Here is a 14,817-nt window from a genome sequence, read left to right on the forward strand (position 1 = left end):
CGCACCACTGAACTCTCGTACCGACGGCGTACCCGTGAGTCGTTTTTTCTGTTATTTGCGTTCGAAATAAACATGCCGGTAAACAAGTAGCCGACATAACTGTGGCTTACGGACGATGGTGTCTGACCCGACTGGAGGTCTTTAGGTCGGATTGTGATGCTGCAGCATGTGTGCAAGTGTTTCTACGTTTGTTGTTGTGTGACTGAATCGTGGATGACGGACTGAAGCCAGAATAAGTGCAATGTTTCACACCAGAACGATACGTACGATCAGCATAAGATCAGCTATAAATGTGTAACTTTTCCCTTTTCTAGTCTCATCTCAACTCTTTTCACTTTCCACTCTAACAAGCTTAAGTAATTTAATAATTTTGTAACAAAAAAAGAATCTTTAATTTCGTCGTACCACACGACTCTCTGCACACGCTTTTGCTATCAAACCATCCTAAAAGTAGAGGGTGCAAACTTGACACACGCCGGGAATACTAACAAAGCAAACGACCATGACGGTAGGCGACGGATTTTTTTTTCGAAAGCGAAAACAAAACCGATATCGAAATGAGACAGAAACCAGAAAGAGGAAGAAAATTCCCCACCCTTAATGGATGGTTTGCCACAAAATTGTGTGCCAAAATGGTTTGATACTCCTATGTTGTGTTGTTTCGTACAGTTTTTTTGCTTGTATCGTTTCCACACAACGAAAGATGAAGGCGTACCATGACTTTTAAGGGGCCTATTTCACGCTGTGACATCTGCGGGTGGATCGAGTTTTTGTTCCATTCCTTTGGTTTCATTTTTTTTTTTCGCTTATTTCGCTTTTCCTTACTTATCTACTACTAAGTCCACGCACATGTTTTTTCGTTCGTTTAATGGTTACTTATGATAAGCTCCGATAGAAAACGATAGGACAAACAGCGAAGTGTTTGCAAAAAAACATGTGAATTGAGCACCGAGGGGGAGAAACGAAACCAATAAGCACCAATAAGCAAACATTAGTAACAGATCGAATCTAGCCTCTTCTAGGCTTTGTCTGTACAGTTTCTGCAACCCAGACATAGCCTGTCAGAGGTTAGGTGAAATCTGCTAGCACACCGTTGGTGAATGTTGACAAGCTGAGCGGCAATGAAGCGAACGATGGAACTAATCACTTCGTCAGCGGAAGTTTGTATAGATAGTGTGATGATTCAATCCGAGAACCATTTCCGACGGAATGTGGTAAGTGTAACGTTACATGATGATTCAATAAATAAATTCAATAAATAACGATTAAAAGTAAGCTTCTTAGCATTGCTAATTGGGAAACCATTAATCTATTTTCGATTGTTAAAATAGCTAAATGAATATTTTAGCAAAACTTTAAACACAAAATTTTCACCGTCTGTCAACATAATATTAAAGAGTAAAATATAAAATAGTTTTATTAAAATTAATAGCACCTTACATGTAAATAAAATTGTGTTTTATGGGAGATATTTTTTAACAAACTAGTAAAATCAAAATTACTTAAGTACATTAAGAACTGCCAAACGATTTAAAGTTGTATTCATTGGTAGCTCCTTTACAAAAAAAATCAAAGAACCGGATTGCTTTTTAATATTCTACAACAATATTATTCATATGTAAAAACTAAAACGTGTTTAGTTCAGCTAGGGTAGATTTTTTTTTTTTTTTTTTTGCTTGGTTAGAACGGCCTGGCCGTATCAAGACTTTTTTACCACGTAGCAGGATAGTCAGTCCATGCTACGGGGAGACGGTCCGGATGGGATTTGAACCCGGTCCCTGCCGTGTGGATGGGCGCCGTTTTTCACATGCACCACCGGGCCGCCCCAGCTAGGGTAGATTTGTTTAACCCCAAAAAATAATATGGCTTATTTCAAGATATTAGATTTGTAGATTTGTTTAACCCCAAATCCCAAGAGGTAGATTTGTTTAACCCCAAAAAATAATATGGCTGGTTAAAGCAGTTTATATAACAGCTCTGGTAATTCTATTGTTAATCTATTAGTTTTGTCCTACATTTTGATTTTTTTTTTATAATGTTTATACAAAATCAACTTCATGAATATATTTCATTAAAATATGTGCAACTATTATGAACTTTATTGTAAAAGACTATTGTTTCAAGATGCTTGATACCAATCAATTCCTAAAATCTTTTGTTTTAATTAAATCTCTACAAAAGGCCACCTCAAGCGAAACATCATTCAACGTCTTTTTCGCACCATTTTTTCTGTGTGTTGAGGATTGTTGAAAATTGTAGCGTTAAGATGCATCGCCTACAATGGCTTCACATTGTTACGTCCACCAACTACATTATCCAACGCTTCCAAAACGGCCAAATAACTAAACTGGCAGTAAGCTTTGCTTGGTGGTGATAAGCTGGTTCACACGATCAATGTCACCGAATGTTTTCCGTTGAAGGTCAACCGGTTGGAACCGTCAGCTGACTACCTAGAGCGAACAATATACCACAAAGACCTTTGATACTGGTGGTGGTTGGATAGTAATTGTGCTTTGAGGTTGATACAGTTTTGTTTTAAGGGCACATTATGTAAATGCTGCCCAAAGTAGCAATAGCGATAGAAAGTAGCTTCTAAAAGCAATTGAAAATGCGTTTTAAGAATAAAAAGCTGAATATCGAATATAATTAAATACAGCTTTAGAATGATTATATAAAGCAAATTAATCTAATATTATCTGTGTTAAAATTCTGTGCTCTAAAGGTTCCAATACTACACCATCAAAGAAGTAGGAGTACATTTTATGCTAAAATGATTTAATCTTTTCTGTGAAAAACCTGTTCTTGGAATTGGTTTCAATATTCAACGTATGGATATTCCCAAATCTTAAATTGTGCACGAAACACAATTCTTCAACCGGTTTATATTGATCCCTGGCGACAAGTTTTCTTCGCTTACCATACTGACGTCATCGTTTGTTCGTTTCAAGTTTCGGCACCAACAAAATGGTGCTTGAACGATATCTCACACATGCAGAGTTGATATGCAGACACGATTATTTTCGTATTGAAAGACATTTTTTTTAGATTATAAAAATGGACATAAGTACGCTGAAGTTTAAACAAAATTTGACGTATAAAAGACTACTGGAAATCGTTTGATTTGTATCTTCTAAACCTTACAGCTGTTCCACATGACAGAACACACGATCGTAATCGTCGTGAGTACCACAAATGGACGATCATGTGCAAAAGAACTTGATCGTGAACTTGAAACTATGTGCAATCGCTCATAATGGTGATATTGGTGGCCATGCTTCTCGCCCCGTGAAACCGACGTTCGTGTTAGTGTGCTGGTGCGTGCGATGCGTGCGGGATGGTGTATCAAAAGTAAAGTTGTATGATGTTGCGTGAGTGTGCGCGACATCACACTGGACGGTTTGGTGAAGGTGGAATGGAGAGTAATTTTGGCTGTTTGGCATAGTGATGAGGGTATAACGAAAAGTTTACGACCTACTTGTAGCAACACAGATACGTGAATAAATTTAGATTTATGGAAGATAAAGTACAAAGGCGTTCAAGATACAGGTCAACTGTTGTGCACAGTTTGACGAAGTCATATCGATTGTATATCTTTCTTGTTTAATTAATTTTTGTTTTTGATGCTGAACTATATAACTGTTTTTGAAGTTGTCTTTTTAAAGCTGGACAATGAAATCTTTTAGTTTCTTTTATGTACTTTTAAAATATTTTTTTGTTATTTTATTTTATCTTACTGTCAAAATACTTGATAAAGGTTCACTGTTTAGAAGAAAAGAAGGGATAAGAAAAAAAATAAAAAAATAATATCTATTATTTCCTTATTAAATTACGATAATCACATATAATATGTCGTGAAATACAGAGAAAATGAAGGTTTGAAAAAAAATTGAGAATTGAACGCCTTTTTCCATATTTATTTCTCTCTTATATTCTTCATTAATATCGTTTGCAAGTAAAAATATGGAAATTTATTTTATTATTATTTTTTATCTTAGTCTGTTTTATAAACATATAACAAATCATAAGAAGAACAGCTTTCTCTGATTCAAACTTAAATTCTTTGAATATTTTGAGGGTTTTTGTCCAGTGATCCACTGCTGGCCGCCATAAACGAGCATGTATTCCGCCTAATTTAGCCCAACCTCATGTTTGACCTCAAAGTATAGTTTCTCGCCGCCCTCATTCAGGGTGCAACCATTTATGCGCCCAGAAGTTATGCTACTTCACTAAAAGCCCCTAAACAAAATCTTCAAAAAACATCATAATATCACGAAATGGGAATGTTCGCAAGCTCTAATTGTTTAATCACATTCATTCATTCATCTCACTTACATATTTCGCGTGCACTTGTTTGTCTGGCCGCCCTGTAGCTACTCATCTTTTAACCATGTGCTTCATTACATTTGAGAAATGAGAAAAACAAAACCACAGCAGACAGCAATAAAGCGAGTGAAGCGGGAATGCCGAATAATGTACTTTCGTTGTTCCATCCGGGACGGAGCGAGATCGATTGATTGACGTGCAGTGGAAACAATGCAGCATGAGTGAATGGGAAAGCAAAGCAATAATAACACATTGTACACGAAACAACACTAACCTAAAAACACACACTTCTATTAGCGAATCGGCCCCAACCGATCAGCTGAAAGTGAAACCTTTGAACCATCAGTTTCCCTCAATTAGCGTACTCACCTTAAAATTATCAAGCGATTATCTCATCCCTATGGTTGTTGGTTTCGATCTCGATTGGCACAGATTGTAGTAAAAGTACAGACGGAATGGTAACTACGACATAAAAGGAAAGTGATCGATCGTACATTTCATTGATCGATCTACTTCCGACATCCGGCAAATTAAGAGACACTCCTTTTCATTTATTTCGCATTGGGCAGTACCGTTTCCAACGAAAGTAAAAGGAAATTTACAAGGCTCTAGGTCGTAAATCAAGTCTCAAAACGATCAGTTGATGGATTTCTTCATCTGTTAGGTTCGTCGCTTGTCATTCGTCACGATTTTCGGTCGTCGATTTGTCGAATCCGATTACTTCATCGATTATACTATTAGCCAATTTGTCTAACCACGATACAACACAGCAAAAAAGCGGGGATTAAACGATATCGCTTAAGCAATCCGAAATGCACTACCGCGCTGGTTGGTAGTTTCCGGTGGGAATAAAACCGAAACCATCCTAAGCAGTGATGTGCTGTAATCCAACCCGTGCAATAGATTCCATACCTTGACGTAATGCTCAGCTGCCCTATAGGGGGGGACTGCTGTACCGGGAGACTGCTTTGCTTAAGCAGAGAAAACTTCTCTCACGCTCCGGCTCGTTTGCTCGATCATCTTAAATTACACACCACCGATAATGGAACGGTAACTTCTTATGTAGGTTACCAGGCAAGAAGACAAGGTGAAAAGTTGTCGCTGTGGCTGTGGTGAAAAAAGAAAGATCTACAATCACGAGCCTCAGCACAAAACCGCCTGTTTTGAGGCTTTTGAGAGTGAGAGTGAGTGTCGTGTATGTGGCGAGTGATAAAAGAGTCAAGATCTCCTTGTAATCGGGTAAAAACTCAAACAAAAAATGCATTTGCTTCACTCTTGTTTTTTACATGACTCACACTCATCCAGTGTAAACTTCTAACAGAAACGTATCTTATTTTGATAGGAATTAGTATTACATTACATACATAAAAAACTGCATAGAATTCCTCAAAATAATCAAATTTCCTTGAGGGTTCCTCGTCTTTGCGTGATTTGGTTTCGTAACGCCCAAAGGTATGCAATCACTCGCCCAACTCCCTTTGTTTCTAGAATTTCACTCAAATTTACGTTTTAGATTTTAATTCAGCAAGTTCGCAAGTTGAGATAGACAAGAGCAGAAATAGGATAAAACAACAGTTCGGAAGTTGGGTTGTGGATCATTTGAAGATCTTCAAAAACTGCAATCTCCCGTCGTATTACTGACGAACTGAAACATGGTTGCTTTTGTATTGAAGTTATGCTTCAGTTGTCTTAATTTATCTGAAGATATTCTATTATTCTTGCTTACAAAAGATGTGCGAATTACCAATAAGTAGGAATATACTTTATCAATTTCAATTTTATAATAAATAAAGTCTAGGTGGATCGAACACGTACGACTTTTTGTACGTGTTTTGTGCCACTACGCACCTTCGGTGAAAGTCAACTCCCCATTCACCCGCAACACGCAATTCCACTGCGAGTGGAACTCATCATACCTTCGCTCACCAAAACCTGACCAACCATCGGACGGTGGCGTTTCGATTCCAGCACGTGCCACCAGCTGGAATGCTTTCACGATTCAGCCTCCGCGCACCGGAACTCAACTGCCAAGTCTCTCGAAGAAAGTAAGCCGCCCCGGGGAACTCATCCAAACCTACCGAGGGCTAATCGCGGGTGAGCGAAATGCGTCTCGTGAGGTTAAGGAAAGGCGTCGGAGAAGATCAGACCATGTTCGAGACAAACGGTTCGCTCAGTTACAGTTCAGTTTTCAAGCGGTTTGGTTTCGCAAGGTCCGGGTACGAGTGTTTCTGTTTGCCGAAATCGTGCGGTTTTACGTGCTTATAAACTGTGGTGAACGAGGCGAGCATCTTTGTGCCTGATTTCGTTATTTTAAGAAGAACAAAACTGGTTGCTTCATGCATCAATGGAGCTAGTTTGGTGATGTTGATTGAGAATTGAAGAAAAAAAAAACAAGAAGAAAGAAATCATTGCCTTTCGCCAAAAAGCATACATAAGTTTTCCGGCAGTAACACTTTAATCCAGGACGGAATTAGCACACCAGGTTTTGTGGTGAGTAAAAAAAATGCTTAAATTGATATTTTTGTGGGGTTTTTCGCATGAAACTTTCAAGTGATCTTTTACTGGAGTGTAAGGAAATAAATCGAAATAAAATTCGAAATGTTAATACCAAAAGTCCATTGTTATAAAACTTTGTCTGGTGTTTAGTAGATAAAGCTTTTTACACAATTAAAATACTACAATCTGTGAAAAAAAACATCTGTCAGATTTAAGACATTTTTCAAACAAAAGCCGCTTCTTGTGTTCAGCATGTGGAAAGATTGAAAAAATGATTCGCAAAACATAAAAGTAATAAATAACTAAATTAGAGACAGACATGCGAAAAGTGTTAAGAAAGTGCTACTACAATAACTCAAATTGTGTGCAATAAATAGCTTCGCGTCGGCAAGTTGACCCATATTAATTCATTAAATATTCAGTTCCAACTGTGCTGTTAGTTAAGAATAACACACCCAAAAGCGATAGAACAAACCTTGGAATCCGAACATAGTTAGAGCTTTATACAGTCAATTAAGAAACGATCGTCGAAGAATATTGTTAGATAACGGAACGATCGATTAAATTACATAACACGCCCGAAGGGAATCGCATCATCCACCCCATAAACCTTACCGATGTACCGTTTAGCTTTCTTTGAGCAAACAAAAGACATGAGCTCCGAAGGTTGTATCGGTAAGTAAAGATGTTTTGGATAGCGATCTGATCCGATTCATCCAATCTAAAGCTCCGGAAAGATAAATCAGAGTGTTTAGCAGTAAATGTCGAATTTTTTGGGGTGTTGCTGGCTCTTATACCGTTAGCAATGCTTAGTGATCAATAAACGAACTGGTTTTGAAGGGCAGCAAGCATTATAAAATAGTTGAAGAGATTAAATGTCTTTTGCTCTGTGTATGTATAAGTAATTCATGACGATTTATTCTAGGATTACGAATTGATGAACATAAAACTAGGAATTAAAAAGAACTCAACTGATAGAATTGCCTAAACAACATTTCTTTGTACAAAATCCCTCATTGTCTGTGATTGTTAACAATGATCAGAAAGTAACAACTTGATTCCTCCCTCATTTCGATTTGCTCTTTGTTTGCCATCTCGCCTTGGTCTTGGTCACTTTGTACGCATTTATAAACCACACCCGTATCAATCAACCAGAGAAAGGGAAAGAAAATACACACATTAACCGTCGACGGTTTGCAAGTGACATGATTCGCTATGCATTCCTGTCATCACACCGCCACTGTAATGGCACTCCGACCCTTCGTCAGTCATCTCCATTCGGAAGGGTCTCGATTTCACAACAATTTACATTCTACTCAGCGATAGAGTTAAACTGTTTCAAGCAACGAAAAGAAAAACATGTCGTTCATTTCTCGACCCTTTGTCACTAGTGCAAACGACGACACGTTCGTTCGAAACATTTACCCGTTGATGAGGTGAGCGATTTCTTTTCACTTTCAAATGCTCCCGGTAGGATCGGGTCAGCTATTTATCGAAACTGCTGCTTATGCTGTGACCCGTTCACCGTCATCCATCGTTTGGCCCCGATGGCACATAATTTAAGCGTCTCCCGGAAATGTGGACAGGTGTTTACATTCTCCACCCATTTATGGGGAGGTTTTGAGGAGAGTAAACAAAGTTTAAACTGGAGCGCCCTCGAAGGAGGGCATTATGGTTTGATGTTTTAAGTGGTGGTCGGTTAAATGCTTCCCTTACAGAGAAAACGTTTCAAAGCGTACAAAGTCGGTTGGGGAAATTTAAAATGTCCAACAAAATGACTGAAATGAAAAATATTTCCTATCATTAGTGGGACTTTCAAAAATTGCTCTTCTAAGAGGGAATTCCGAGGAACGGAAAATACTCTCTCCGGATTCAGCACAGATAGAGTTAAAAATTTGGTTTATATTTTTCTCAAAAATTGAGAAGTGAAAAAAGGTAAAAGAATCATTAAATTTAAATTTAATAATTTTTTATAAATCAAATTGCTATGCTATTACTATGGAAAGCTCATTATTCGTACAATTACATCAACAAATTTGAAACATAATTTTGAAATTGCTTAAATGCCTTAACAAAATCCGTTTGTTTTAGTAGCCGACTGACACATTAACACCTTCCATGCTTTGTATTGCAATCACACTCGCATACTCCAACGCTCGTCAACCATAAAATCTTTCACCAGTCATCCACCACCGGATCATTGATGCGGTGGAAGTTGATGAGAGTGAAGAATGCATCACGAGCCTGGTAATTGTCTGCAGCCGACTGCAGCCACAGTAGGGAATGGTTAAAGCAATGTAAAACACCGCCCAAACACGTGCACATTCAGCACGGATTCGATCGAAACAGGACTTTCACTCATATTGCAATCCGAACACGAACCAAACATACCCAAATGCATCAGATTCAGTCGGCAGCAGTAAAAAAAGATAACCACCTAGAAAATCTGTATCCGGACATTTATTTCGGTGAAAAAAAGCACACACAAACACAAATTGTGCCGCACGTAGAAAAAGCCAACAAAACCGCACACAAACACAAATCGCTTTATGCTCCCGCTACAAGCATTTTACAACACGATCAACAATGAAAACAACAAACCACCAGGGGTGTGTACGTGAATCGATAAAAACAGCTTCATCAGGCCGGATCGACAAGTTTTGATTCTAGAGCACTTTCTTTGGCCGTTATCGTGGTCTGCGGTTGCAAACCGGCGAAAAGGCCTCACGAAAAAAAAAATGGTTCCTTTCTCATCACAATACTTTCATTTCGTTTCATTTGCAGACTCGGAACGCACCGATCGGTGATCGAGATACGATCAGTCTACGGTTGATACTAGCAGTGGGAAGATCAGTGATTGAAGAAATTGGTGAGGTGATTTCGTGTACAGAAAGGATCTCGTTGTTTATGGTGGAGCGAGGGAAGAGGACGTCCAATAATTACTGATCTAAAAATGAAAAGTTGCATAGACATAACGACACGAAGGTGGTCCATAATGGGCATACTTCTACTTATGATCACCCTAACGATCACTGCCGAAGCCGCTAGTCTTTCGACCGAAGAACGTCACTCTGGAACAGAAATCGCTGGTAAGCATAAACGAATTACTTGAGATAATTTCCGGATATTAACTAACTTCTCGCTTCTGCAACTCCCGCACAGAGTCTCGGACATTTGGACGTATCAGACGACTGCAGGCAATGATCGTTCCGGTGATGTTCTTCCTGGGTGTGATGAAGACTCTTCTCGCTTTTCTGGTCGCCATCAGCCTGAAGACGCTATTCGTCGGGGTTTCCATACTGATGATTAACATCGGTCTGGCAATGGCGAAGGTGATCGCCTTCTTCAAAACCAAGCATACGCATGAACACTACGGTGGATACAGTGTCGGTGGCGGTTGGTCCGATAAGAATATCCACGTGCATATACACAACGATGGCTATGGCCAGCATGGGTCCGTCCCGCTGGAGTTCGAACATGCACCACCGTCAGCACTGCATCATACTGCACCAAGTGTATTCCCAAGCTATGGACCACCAGTTCTAAACGCCTACCAACAGACGGTACATCGTTCGCGAAGTGACAATGTAGCCGATCCGATCTACGTCTCGGAGGCGACTGATAAGAATGAGCAGCTATACCCGAAAATTCTAATCTCCGATCGAGACAAGCTCGATCAAATTTACGCACAATGGAGACAGTTAAATCGAAATGGACGATAGGTCGCAGGATAAGTCGTGCAGGAGATCGTGCAATCTCTCCAAAAAACCACACAAAAACGCCACTCATGGATCTAGTGATGCCAAAAATATACCCACAGTTAATCTGCCCAACGCCCGGGCCAATCTAATTGGCCTATTTGTTTCGCGTACGCCGCGTAAGTGGAATAATAGGGCCCAGTCTTTTCTTTTTTGAAACCAGCTCAGTGAAATTCGACCTACGCGTGCCTTCCTGCAAGCCTTTGTACTATATTATTTAATTCCATTGTGTTCCATGCCCTTTTTTTATTGCGGGAAGGCTGGTTTCAATTAGCTCAAAAGGTACTTAGGATCTGATTAATCTGTAAGCGTACGGTGAGATAGATAGATTTCAAGGCCATCCTTACTCGAGTGAAACGAAGCAATGAAGACGAACGGCGCGAGAATGGAGAAGACACGTGCCGCGTGCCGTTTTTTAGGCTCGCCTTCCAAGACTAACTTAACGAAACCGTGCTAACGTGTTCAATGTGCTTTAGGCGTTGAAGATAAGGCTAATAAAAATGATACTAAACATAACTCGAAAGCCACACATAATGGCGGTTCATGTTGTCTTCGGTCAGGCGCGTCGGTATTGAAGTTATGCCGAGAGAAGGAACACCGCAACAACAAAAATGTCTATCCCAAATGGTAGCTTTGTTTAGTTGTTTGCTTTAGTTGTTGCATTTCTCTTTCGAAAGAAAAAGTGTAATAACATTCCGCGAATGATTTATCTGGCTTGCTAATGCGTTAAACTAAGCATACGCAAAAAAATTCTCCCAGTGGGAAGTTCCCTTGGGCTGTTATTCCTTCACCGTACTAAAGTGTTTTTAGTTCAACTCGCACAATCAAATCCACGCATTTGCTGCTTTTTTGTTGCTTTATTAGGTCCAGTGAATTTTGTCTAATTAATGCACTCTGTTGGGGAGATTTTCCATCCACGTTTGTGCTGGAATTGTGCTGATCTTCGTTTGCAGGCGTGACTTTCTTGTGTCTGGTGAAATAAACCAATGATGGATGTACATAAGTTGGATGTTCCATTTCCGTATTTTTTACCACCATATGACTAGCAGCAAAAAAAAACGCTATAACGGAAACGGAGACCGATGGGCAGAACGATTTATAATGCAAATAGGGCATCGGGAGAAATGTGGAAGCGAACAGCGTGAAATTTTCATACTGCGTGTGAAGTATTTTAAGTGTTTAAAAAATTAGTTAATTTGCAATATTCACGGAAGTATTTCAAATGAATGACATAACTTATCTACTGCTCGTAAAGACCACAAATTAGCACAAACTAGCGAATGAATTAGTAGAGGAAATAGATCTTCCATCAGTCACACTTGTAAATACCTTTCTTTGTTACCGCAGCATTATTTCATATTTGTAACAACAGATTGCATACCTATCAGGCGATTTTAAGCTGAGATGGTCAGCATTAAACCCTTAACACAGCAAGGGTAAGTTTTTCTTCTCTTAGTGATATTTTGTTTTTTCGTATAACATTTTAAAATATTTAAAAAATAGTTTTATAATAATTACAATAAATTAATGAGACAAGTCAATTGAGTCAACTCATATTTAGCAATTAAAATTATATTTTTAAGAAATTCTACTTTTTTCAGTTAACTACACTTGTTTCAATTTTTTCTTTTCTTTTGAAGAAACTGTTAGGAGAAAACCTAGAACTGGGAAATAAACTATTACAATATTTATTGAAGAACATTTTTAACCTGATAAGTTTTATTATACGCTTTGTTTCAAATTGATCAACTGTTTGCTCACTGTATCAGAATGGTAATAAATCTGTCTTTTTCTTCATAAAACATTGTGCTTAAATTGCAAACTGTTCCACAACAAAAGCCTAAGACCCAATCACATTATTCACCGTCAACAGTAATAATCTTCTCAAGCTTAAGCTTCAGTCCACAAAGCATTCACTGCTAATGAAAACAGATTTCATTAACCTTCCATTGAATACCACTTGACGCACTGTCACTGCGAAAGAAAAGCCCTTTTACATGCCTCTTTTAGCATTCCTTGCAACTATGCAGCTAACCACTTCACTCGTTATCGATTGCGCTAAAGGGGTTGTGCCAGGGCTGCAAATCATATCGATTCAGCTGCGGTGATTAGCATCAAACACTGACAATAGTTTTCCACCCGGTGCATCTTCGTGCAGCAATGTCGAAGGGATTTCTCCCTAGTGCATTGATTGAGCTACCAGTACGGTTAAGGGGGAGGACAAAACTAGTTAGGTTGGTGGAAAATTCCTTATAATTCCTTCGCATAGAAGAAAAAAAAACGATCTAACTCTTTGTGATTCCAATCGAAATATGTCTCTCTATGCATCGACAGGGTGTACAGCTGTACTGATGATACTTTGCATCTTGGAGTGCAAGGAGTCAGGAAGAAGGAATTTAAAGAAAGGAATGTGGAAAAAACACAACTACACCTTGGAAAAAGACAACGATCAATATGACAAAATGCAAAACCTTAGCGACACACAGCAGAAACACACGTTAACGAGCGAGATGGGACGTCTGTACAAACGGAAACGATCGTCATCCGCACATCACCACATTGAATATTAATGAACCCTCCGGCTTAGTCGAAGGGTTTTCGCGATAGCGAGGTTTGCGTGCGACCTCCCCAAAGCTGGCAATAATTTCGCTTTCTACCGAAAGCTTCCACTCCACGCCGAAGCCAATACGCGCCTATCAGTAGCCGTTGCCGTTTTTTTGCCTTTTGCCTTATTCGATTCCAAAAAGGGCCCACCTCAAAAAAGCGACCCTCCGACAGCTCGGTGGGAGGGAGACACGATTTTTCATTTCCATCCTCCCCGCCGTATCAAGCAGAACACACCGCGGGATATTGTGCTGCTTGTCCGTTCAGTTTTGCATCACCCCATGTCCCCATGTCGTTTGGAAGGATTGGGTTTCTTCTGTACCTGACCTTACTTACTGCCATCTACCATCTACCGAAGATGAGCATGGTATGGATCTCCCATCGTATCCTCGTTTTTGCTACCCCAAGTGACACGGTGCGAGCGGAAAGTCGTGGAAAATCGTGTCTTGTGTGTTTTTTTCCTCGTCACATTCAATCCCACTTTCAAATCTTACCATACTGTTCACGTGTTTCGAGTTGGCTTCAGACAACCTGCCGAAACCGGCTCGCTAACCTGATGCGAGCACGAAATGGACACTTTCCGTAGGAAAAACTCAACTTACATACCCTTTGCGCGCTCACACCAAGCAAAAGCGCAAAAGATTAACGGTCGATTAGATTTTTTCTTACCTTTTCTTCTTGACTGGGGATAGGTTTCTAGGTATCTCATTGCTGGATAAATTTATGTCTTCAGTGGTATGTATGTTTTCCTAATTTAGCGTAACGGGTCTAGTGACAGCGAAGAAGGTGCATGGCTGCTATGGAGCCTATGGCGACAGCATATCGAATTGGTTAAGGGAAACCAAAAATCACACACATAATGGAGAAAGGATTCTTCTCACAAAACCACTAGATGAGTAATCTTAATGACCTTCCGACCGATTTAATGGCACTGTGCAAATAATGGTTGATATGTGTTTTTAATGTATAATTGAATAAAGAAAAATTTGACGATGACTTGTATCACGAAGAGAAGAGACTCCAAGAATTCAACTGATAATAAAGCTGGTTTAAACCTTGCAGACATGTTGGAGTACATACATTTCAAGTGACCTGTTTCATATCTGTTTGATACCTTTTTTTTTTTTTTGCTCGGTTAGAACGGCCTGGCCGTATCAAGACTTATTTTACCACGTAGCAGGATAGTCAGTCCATGCTACGGGGAGACGGTCCGGATGGGATTTGAACCCGGTTCCTGCCGTGTGGACGGGCGCCGTTTTTCACATGCACCACCGGGCCGCCCCATCTGTTTGATACCTGTTATCTGGAGAAATCATCCAAGAAGTTATTTCTTCAAGAAGCTAGAAACTTCAAAAGCTATTTCTTGTTATAAAGTCGTTCACTTTGAAATTTATATCCCCTAATAAGTGCTAGGTAATGTGAGACTAATAGCACCTGGCAGCATCAAACGAAACTTCTTTATCTGCCACTATAAAATTTCCAAAGTAAAGGTGGCGGTCTTGCCCTGCTGCAGGAGTTCTCTATCTCGCTCACGATTTAGGAACTCCGTCGTCTGTTAATCCATTATCTTGGCCATTTTGGCTTCAATGCCATTTTTGAACAAGATCTTGGGTATAATCTTATTCAAATAAAATAA

At 39.5% G+C, this 14,817-nt stretch overlaps 1 protein-coding gene across 1 annotated transcript; it reads left to right on the forward strand.

Moving 5' to 3' along the window:
* Positions 1–6,148: 6,148 nt before the first annotated feature.
* LOC125770078 (uncharacterized) lies at positions 6,149–11,194 on the forward strand. The gene is made up of 3 exons (XM_049439291.1): positions 6,149–6,813; positions 9,604–9,908; positions 9,982–11,194. Exons 2-3 carry the CDS (start codon positions 9,773–9,775, stop codon positions 10,539–10,541), a joined length of 696 nt encoding a protein of 231 aa, XP_049295248.1. The 5' UTR covers positions 6,149–6,813; positions 9,604–9,772; the 3' UTR covers positions 10,542–11,194.
* The last annotated feature ends 3,623 nt before the right edge of the window (positions 11,195–14,817 follow it).

This window comes from Anopheles funestus, chromosome 3RL, assembly GCF_943734845.2.
Source record: "Anopheles funestus chromosome 3RL, idAnoFuneDA-416_04, whole genome shotgun sequence".
NCBI classification, from domain to species: Eukaryota; Metazoa; Arthropoda; class Insecta; order Diptera; family Culicidae; genus Anopheles; species Anopheles funestus.

Coding starts and splice junctions, on each gene's coding strand:
- LOC125770078 (XM_049439291.1), top strand. CDS start 9,773: ATGAAAAGTTGCATAGACATAACGACACGAAGGTGGTCCATAATGGGC. Junction 9,909..9,981: donor CTCTGGAACAGAAATCGCTG/GTAAGCATAAAC, acceptor ACTCCCGCACAG/AGTCTCGGACATTTGGACGT.